The 8,985-nt window shown below is 39.3% G+C and overlaps 1 protein-coding gene across 2 annotated transcripts; it reads right to left on the bottom strand.

Annotated features, from left to right (window-relative positions):
• Positions 1 to 3,091: 3,091 nt before the first annotated feature.
• Positions 3,092 to 8,293, bottom strand: irx6a (iroquois homeobox 6a). 2 transcript variants are annotated; one of them, XM_084929380.1, is made up of 7 exons: positions 7,877 to 8,293; positions 6,511 to 6,736; positions 5,644 to 5,753; positions 5,118 to 5,410; positions 4,307 to 4,984; positions 3,972 to 4,083; positions 3,092 to 3,653 (listed from the first exon to the last, which is right to left on the bottom strand). In XM_084929380.1, the coding sequence occupies exons 1-6, from the start codon at positions 7,888 to 7,890 to the stop codon at positions 3,977 to 3,979; spliced, it is 1,428 nt and encodes a 475-aa protein (XP_084785506.1). In that variant the 5' UTR covers positions 7,891 to 8,293; the 3' UTR covers positions 3,092 to 3,653; positions 3,972 to 3,976. The 2 variants fall into 2 exon arrangements, with proteins under 2 accessions (XP_084785506.1, XP_084785498.1); XM_084929372.1 differs by having other exon boundaries at positions 6,511 to 6,786; positions 7,877 to 8,292.
• Positions 8,294 to 8,985: the final 692 nt, after the last annotated feature.

Genomic DNA, 8,985 nt, shown 5'->3' with positions numbered 1-8,985 from the left:
TTGTTGTTGTTGTTAATGTTATGGCTCCTATTTCTACAAAGAGGCCATTGATATAGTGTCAAAATAATTCATGCTCTCTTACATCGCATGCAGACCCATGTTCATTAGTAGTGCCCTGAATGTAAAGTGCACATGTGATGGATGTTCCTGACGGTGCCCACATTGACCTATAGCTTAATTTTGTAGAACATACAACAGTCATTGCTAAAATACTCTCAGGTTTTATGGGCTTTGCTGAGTAAAATAAAATAAAATAAAATAAAATAAAAGTAAATTAAATAGTTATTAAAATTAGTTATGTTTTTCTGGTTTGCTCAAAATGGGAATTTTACATGTCACTGTCAATACTGGAGTGAAATGGATTATCGCTAGGTTGGAGCAGACTTTACCTTAAAAATGCTTGTTCTTCTCCTTTTTCTCCACATACTAACTTACCAACTTCACACAATACTTGCCCATTAATGTGAGTCATCTAGCCTGCTGACTTGAAAAGAGCATAGGACGCAAGCAGAAACTTGGCACAGAAAAGACCAATGTGGGGCTGGGGTGGGGTTATTAAGGTCAGTGTAAAAACTTGTGGAAGTGTTTGATAGCAAAAGCCAAATGATTATAATGAAGCACTCTGACAAGTATGGTCACAGATTGATATTTTCAAACCTATTTAAGGGTTCATGTTTAGCTTAGCTTGTTTTTCTATTTTGCATATTTGTGCCTCTTTCACAGATTATCTAAAATCTGTTTTGGATTATGCAAACATGCTCTCATAGCCACATACCATTTCGCCCCTCCCAGATGAAAAATGTAATTTACCAGGAGGAGCGCGTGTATTAGGGAGATTTATGTGTGCATATATCCCACCTAAAGAACTTATTATTCTGTATCATTGTAGTTTGCCACAGATTTCATGTCTCGCCTCAGATTAATAGATGTCAGACAAACAAAAAGAAAATCTCGTCGTTCCCCTCCCCCTTGCAATAAAAACAAAAAATATGATAAATGCCTATTTACTCATCCTTACTGCCAGTGTGGCTCGTTGTTATTATTAGTAGTAGTATTAATAATCATAATAATTAGCTCCCTCTTCACGCACACACAGATACAAGTAGACCTACCCCAACCATTACCATGTAATAGATGTCAATAGCAGTAATGAAGTTTCTGTCATCCAGATCAGCTTCCATTTACAGCTGGCTGATGTATGGCTTGACTGCCTCTCCTCTGTGCAGCTGCTTTCACCATATGTAAAACTCAATGTATAGGACAGACTAATTGACCTGTTAGCTGCTTCAGGCATATGCTGCTATATAAACCCATAATGGCCATTATCTAACTCCCCACCAGGTAGATTGCCATGCTGTTAATCCAACCACACATGTATCATTACCTTCAGTAGAATAAGGCCACTTTCCTTTACGGCCTATGGTTTAATTAAAAGTGATTGTAAACATTTGATGTCATACCCTACATTCTGAATGTAAATGCAATCCATCGCGAGCGAGCATCGTCCTGTTACTGTTACTATTGAGAAGTTGTTAGCAGCTTGACACGTCTTGTATTACAGTTGTCAGCCTAAAGAAGTGATCTATACATGCAACTTGGCTCAAAAAACTTTACATAAAGTTTACACTGAAATTCATATAGCTCCTATGGGATGCATATGTAATCTATTATATGTGACCATTAGTAGAAAGTATGTGATGTTCAGTTTTTAAGGATGTCAGTGGTTAGTTTCATGCTTCCCCTTTATTTCTCTTTTTTGGTGGGTCAGCTGTAGTGGTCTCAGATCTTTAAGGAGCTTTGTCTGTATTTAAAATCTTCTAGAAATATTAAAGCCTATAGAAATATATTTGTTTTTGGCTTTCACTTCAGCCAAATCATTTATTGGCTGTCAGATTAAAACAGAGCAGGGAAATTGAACTGGGAAAAAAAACTTTAAATAGGCCTAAGTTATTATTCCTGACCTTCCTCATCCTCATCATGTAGACTTTCCTGGATTTACAGACAGCTACGCCATTGGCCAAGGACAAATGGGGTGACCACAGCGCCTATGAACTGAGCCCGAATTGCCTTAATACGGAAAAGACTTTTATTACAAGCATAATCCGACAAGTACTACCTCAAATAACGGGACTGTAGGCTATTTGGTCTACAGGTATTATTTCGCTGGTGGTATAGAATTAAATTCAGTCATATCTAAATCTCTTCCTGCTCATGTAATAACGATTTTCAGGAATTAAGACAGGAGATTAACTCAGAAACAAAACAAAATAAAACTTCTTTCACTTCGCTGAAGGAAATTGCAACGTAATATTACAGATAAACGCGTTTCGCAAATTTGAAACAACTATATGAATCATTTAAAATGCGTTTTCTCCTTAATTTCAGACTATTCTAGAGTGGTCTCCATAGAAAAAACACGTTTTCGAATTGTTACCCTGAATATTTCTTAACATTGTTCGGAAGAGTAACGCGCAAAATAAATACGCACAGCACCTTACGTCTTTTACTACAGAAGTATTTGATTTTAAAAGTTTGAAATAGGAAGATTAAAAAAAAACAAAAACAAAAAAACTTTTTTCGGACCGTCAACACGGATCATACACTACAGTGATCATCTTAATACCGCTGTCTGTACAAGAGGCAGAAGAGTTAAGCCATAACGAGACGGTCTATAGGCAAAACATTCAAATCAAAGGGACTTTGAGGGACCATGTGAATTTCTCTGCCGGGTTTGATCCTACAAATGACCTTTTAATTAACACAATGGTAAGTTAGTGCAGAGGCTCGCTTCACAAGGGACAAAGCAGCATTCATTCTATGTTCCTCCCTCGTTGCTTAGCCTGAACAGTAACAAAGTGTTTGATGCCACTTCTGATTAGATGCTGACAATAGAGAGATGATGTCCCCTTTCTTCCACAACTTGTGGATTTCACTCACGTCCTCCTCTGAATTATGACCTTCCATCAGCGCAGCGGCTTTATACATCGAGTCAAGATGATAAACTTTGATCAAACCCGCACACGCAAATGTTTTTTAATTGCCTGATTGGATGTTAAGCTGTATAAATAATCACGGCACAGAAAACGAAAGCTCTTGGGAAAAAATGTATTGTTAGAAAAGATGTCATGAATGGCAAACACAGGAGAAGCTCACATTTTAACACAGGGACAAAACATATTTCCAAGTCCACAGCGGATCCAGTCGTTCATAGCCAGCTTTGAGTCCGACAAGCTTTTCTCTTTTTACATCTGGCAAAATGACACGAAGCCACAGAAAATTGTAACAAAATATTCAAAAGAGATACAAAGTCAATCAATAAACACGTTAAATAATTAGCCAACAGACGACATAACAAAATAATAAATACGTAAAGAAATAAATAAGTTTGCTACACTACACGATTGCCATACACAAATTCGGCCGTTTTTTTATTCGGCCAGTCTCACACATTTGCATCTAGATTTTTTGCATAAAGTCTTTAACACCATAAAAACAATGTTGTGCAAAATGATAGCCACGTCCACAGTTTGACAGCTCACACTGCAGCAGCGCCAGGTAGTTCCCATGTGTCATACTGAGGCCGCTAGTTGGCCGGTGTGTCATTTAGTGCATAATAAATGTCCCAATAGTTACTGTGGTATATTTCCAGCGATCTAGGAGGAAGAACAGCAGGGATTGAAATAAACGCACAAAATAGAAGGAAAAAAACTTTATGGTATGAAACATTTCCAAAGAGAAGTTGAGCATAAGAAGAACTGAAATACTTTTGACCGAGTTTATGAATGATATTTGACACTAATCTGATAGAAAAAATAAAATAAAAATAAGCAACATATAAACAAAAAGAGAAAGAGTAAGTGCATGCTTGTGAGTGTTTGATGTTTTTCCTTGCCTCTTGTCTTTGTGTGTGAAAAGCTGTATGTGTGTGTCATGACTTCACTGATTTTTTCCACTTCAGTGCAGACTCTCACCTGCTTCACCTCTTCATCACTGGTCTGAAAGCAGTGACCTTGTCACCCTGCACGGTCCCACAGGTTTCACTGAGGTCAGATGACTGTGTCTCGGCTTTGCCACTGGAGAATCCTGTACACCCAAGTGAAAACAAATCTAAGAAGCTTACTTCAAGCACAAGTTGGCAGAAAGTCCCTCACCACTTTGTAACTCATAAATTGTGTTTGTGAACACAAAAATGGAAAGTTTTGCTTTATTCGTGTACATTAATGTGCTCAAAACAGTATGCTTGTGGCTCATTATAAAAAGACAAACATCTGTCTGTTATGTGAAACTCAGCAGGTAAAAGACATACCTTCAATGGTGGAGTACTGACATGTGTCTGGGAGTGCAGCATAGGATGAACAGTGAAGTTGGAGGCTCTTGGGACCATAGCTGCTAGTGCCATAGACCTTTGAGTGCAAGGACGAGCCCTCTGAAAAGGGGCTCTCAACATTGGTGACACTGCTAGAGTCATGAAGGCCTCTAATGCCTGCACATTGTCCAGTGGGAGCCCCGATAAGTCTGGTGCTCTGTAGCTGGCAGTCCCCGGTTGAGTTGCCTGTCCTCAGCTCAGAGCCATGCTGCTGAGGGCTCAGAATGACCCCCGAAGCTGCCGTCCGAGCCAGAGACCAAATCCGTGGCTTATCTGAAGCTTCATAGTGCGACAGGGACACAGTTCCTGTGGCTGGGCTGGTTGAGGAGGGTGCTTTGGACACTACAGGATCCAGGAAGTCAGCCGGGAGAGGAGGAAGGGTGGTGACATTCTTGATGGCACAAGGGAAAGAGTGAAAGCTGTTAGTTAAACTCAGGTGTAGTTCGGAGCTGCAGTCTCTTTTTTGAGGTGCTCCAGATCCTGCCATGGTCCTCTGGAGGTCGTGCTCATCCGATGCCACCTTTTCACAGTCACTGTCCAGCTTGTCACAGTCATCGTCATCCATATCCTCCAGATCACTCAGATGTAAATCCTTTTCATCCTTGCAATCATTAGAATCTACATGAAAGAACAGGTTTTATTTTCTTAATATGCTGTTTGTCATGGAAAAATAATAAATACATTCAATTAAATAATTTTTAAACTTTGAAAACCATTTTTTCCCAACAAGAAAAAAAATGCAAATCATTACCTTTGGTAACACCGTCTTGCTCACTCTTGAGGTCATCCTTCCTGTCATCATTCGCCTTATTCTTTGGTGACCAGGTCATCTTGTTTTCCTTTTTAAGCCTTCTCCTGGCATTGGCGAACCAGGTGGATACTTGAGTGAGTGTCATTTTGGTGATGATGGCCAACATGATCTTCTCCCCCTTGGTGGGGTAGGGGTTTTTGCGGTGCTCATACAACCATGTTTTCAGAGTGCTGGTGGTTTCACGTGTAGCGTTCTTTCTTCTGGCTGTGCCATTAAAATCTACTGTCCCGTACCTGGAAATACACACACATACACACACACGCATTCAGCCAGGGAAAGAGTCACCATTAGTGCAGAGGGTAAATTATATAGTAGACTACTAATTCAGGTATCCTCTATTGTTACTCTCTGTTGTTTGAAATGTATACAGTTTCACCAGATCCAGGTTCCACTATAGAGTTAGACTCAGACCTCAGATCTAAATGTGTCACCATTGAATGGTTGTTTTTAATGACGTAAAACTTACCTGTCATATTGATACTGTCCCAGTGAGTGATCATAAGGATAGTACGCAGCAGTTTGAGTAATGCCAGAGTGTAAAGTGCCTGTGCTGTCCTTAATGTCATACTGTGGATTCTGTAAAAGAGAAGGCGGTTGTTATACATTATAAACATCCTGAAAGTTTAGATTAAATATGTTAGCATTCTGAAGATATCTGAAAGTTATTTCATGTATAAAGTATCTTAGTTCCATGCTAATGAATAACAAGCAAATGATTCAAACTATGAGTTATTAGAGGCAGAAAAGATTTCCCATACATGACATCGATTTGTCACATATGTATTTTCATTGTGTTTGAAGTATGATGTGATGTCCAAAAACATGTGTTGTTAACATTTTTTAATAATATTAGTTCAATATTGTTTTAGACATAATGCAAAATACTTAAATAGACAGTCAACTTTAATTAATTTTGTTTTTTTAATATAGACGGAAATAGAAAGAAAAGTTTCAGCTGCACTGCAACAACTCAAACTCCTACTTTTTTTTAAAGTAAACAATTTGCTCTACTAGTTGAAGAATCTGATGCCCCCCACCCCCAAAATTACAGAAACGAGTGGCAATATTTTAAAACAAAACACAAAAAGGGGGTTTAACTTTAAATTAATAGTAAATTTTGTTCGAATCAATCGTTTTTGACTCTTTGACTCGTTCACCTGTCTCTTTTTCCTCGTTCTTTTGCTGCTTTGAAGGGGAAGTGCGATAAGAGCTGCCGTTGGATTAAAAGACTTATCGAGACGGATATGTTTGCAGTGTGAGATAAATTGATAAACCTAGCTGATCGATCAGCCTGAGACCCCCCCTCCCCCTTTTGCGCATCAAATGAGCCCACCAGAGTGGAGTAGATAGCGGATGGGTCGGTGCTGTAGGGGAAGTAGTTGGCGTAGTTCTGGCTGGCTGCGGCCGCTGCGGCGTAGGGAGAGCTGTACATCCCCAGCGCTGCGTTCAGCTCCGTCCGGCTGCTTGCCAAGAGCCGGTTCTCGTAGGACGGGCAGCAAAAGGAGGCAGCGGCGGCGGCAGCGGCAGTCTGGGAGCTGCCTGTCCCGTCAGAGACCGACCTGGAAATCGAATCGCAGCAAGTCGTACTGGGGTTTGCCGACACGAAAAACTGCATGAAGAGAATTGTGGATAGACATGGTCACTGGCTGTTTCATCTCTCATGTGGATGTCTGTGACAACTCTGAAGTGACTGGGCTATGCTCTGCAAAAATCTTAGCCTTAGTCTAGTTGCTTTAGTATCTTAAAATGTTAAAGCAACCGGTAAATGTGAGCTGATTTCGTTTGCTGCTCTTGAATGATCACGATTCAGGTGTCATTGCCTTTACTTGTGACCTGCCTTAATTCAAGGTAAGTCACTTTTCAGAGAATCCGTGAAATGATAGAAAGTAGGTCGCAGGGAAAAATAAAACGATAAGATATAAAATGTCATTGTCTTATTTTTTTCTCCCCACAATTTAATAACAGTTTTAATTCACTACTTTAAACTGCGTGCGAATGTAAAAGACATAAATAGTTGTTTTCGGATATGAAGATGAACAAGAAAAAGTGACCTGCTTCATTTTATCACCGAATTAAAAAAAATGTTTCCGTATAAATAAACAAAATGCAATTGCAGCAAAGTCCCAATTTCAGTGTTAATGCAACGATCTGACGTTTACGTTCTGCCAAAAGTCAAAATGTTGTCCTCGGAGAAGTTGTCTGTTAACTTTTTCAGGAGAGTAACTTCTGTCCCCTCATCGACCTGAACTTCTTCGAACTTGTCATTTGGAGCAATAAGAATTTATTAAAAAGGTAAATAAAGCGGTTTAATAAAGATTTAAGCCTTTGAAAATACTCCAATCTTACATGTCAAAACAACTCCATCAGAAAGTTTGCTTATGTGTACAGCATGCTTAACAGCCCAATTACACCTCGTAGTGTGCGATAGGTGACATTCATCTCTATTGTCATCAGAAAAACACGTGAGTTCATTCATAATTCAGTGTAATTGGACACGGGTGTGTGTATATCGATATTTGGTTCAACAACAAAAGCTCCACGAGAAAATAGCTGTCAATACTGTCAAAGCAGTCACTCTTTCGTTTATGTTTCTCAAAAAACTAAAAGCCTTCTTATTGGTGAAATAAAGGAAAAATATGAATTTAGTCTTCTTTCTGTATACACTATATTTAGGGTAAATGAAAAGCAAAGTGTCTTACCTGTGAAGTTGCATTGTAGGGATATCCAAATTGCGAGAAAGACATAGCTGCTTCTTTTGTTACCATCAGGAATATTCTTCACCCTTGATCGATTGCAACCAATTCTACTTCAAATCCACCGTCTTACACACATTTCCACGCACGGCCTTTCGCTCAATAATAGATGACTTCACTCATAGGAGGGAGACTTTAGGCTGACACCAGCTGCAGATTGTTTTATATGAATGAATAATCCCCCCAAGGACCCAATAAGAAATGAAATTAAGCGTCATTAAGTGCAAAAAAAATTGTTGTTGTGTTAGCTGAAGGAGGCTTAAAGGATAACGTAAGTCTTCCAAGATATGGACTCTGCTTGTGCTATTATTTGTGGCTCTATAGTTCTTTAGCATTCATCCATGCAAGGGTATCAGCGTGACGTCACTGTAATCCCGGAACGGCAGGGTACCAAGGATAGAATAATGTCTTTGCCAATCACGTCCAACACAGGGTTTTCTTAAGGTGCACTGTACACAGCCTTGTTCCGCTTTTGTAATAGAATTCTTTACCGATTTTCTGAGGTAAAGTCTCGGAAAATTGCACCACTGTTCATTATTATTGAATTGTAACAATGCAATATGGAAACCCTTTGTGAAGTTAAATAAACTAGAAAAGAGAGAGAGAGAAACACTGGGGATGTTTAGGGTGTCTTGTGAGATATTTCATTACTTTTTCACTTTATCTAGACAAATAGAAATAACACATGTTGCCTAAACTAGAAAAGTCTGCACTATTGTCTGCTTAGATAAAACTGATACCTAAAACGGTTTGTATTATTTACAGTGTATCACAGCTATAGATGGCTGGACCTCTAATACTTTTTTTTTTAATCTCGACCTTTGTTCGCTTCTGGCTCTTTGGCCAGAGGTCCATCCCAGAGTTAATGACGATGATGTTTCTATCTTTCTCTATTAGAGAGAGGGGCAGTCCCAGTAGGAACGGTTAGAGGGGTTTTTGGCAGGTCAATAGACCAGTGATTGATGCGCGCCTGGAGACCTACGTGACCATTACGCGTAATGCGTAATTGTATCAATTAACAAATGGATACATGCCCTTGTTTAACCAACGAGTAA

This window comes from Perissodus microlepis, chromosome 1 (genome assembly GCF_051167445.1).
Source record: "Perissodus microlepis isolate ML-2025 ecotype Zambia chromosome 1, ASM5116744v1, whole genome shotgun sequence".
NCBI classification, from domain to species: Eukaryota; Metazoa; Chordata; class Actinopteri; order Cichliformes; family Cichlidae; genus Perissodus; species Perissodus microlepis.
This window is presented reverse-complemented; position numbering and strand designations above follow the sequence as displayed.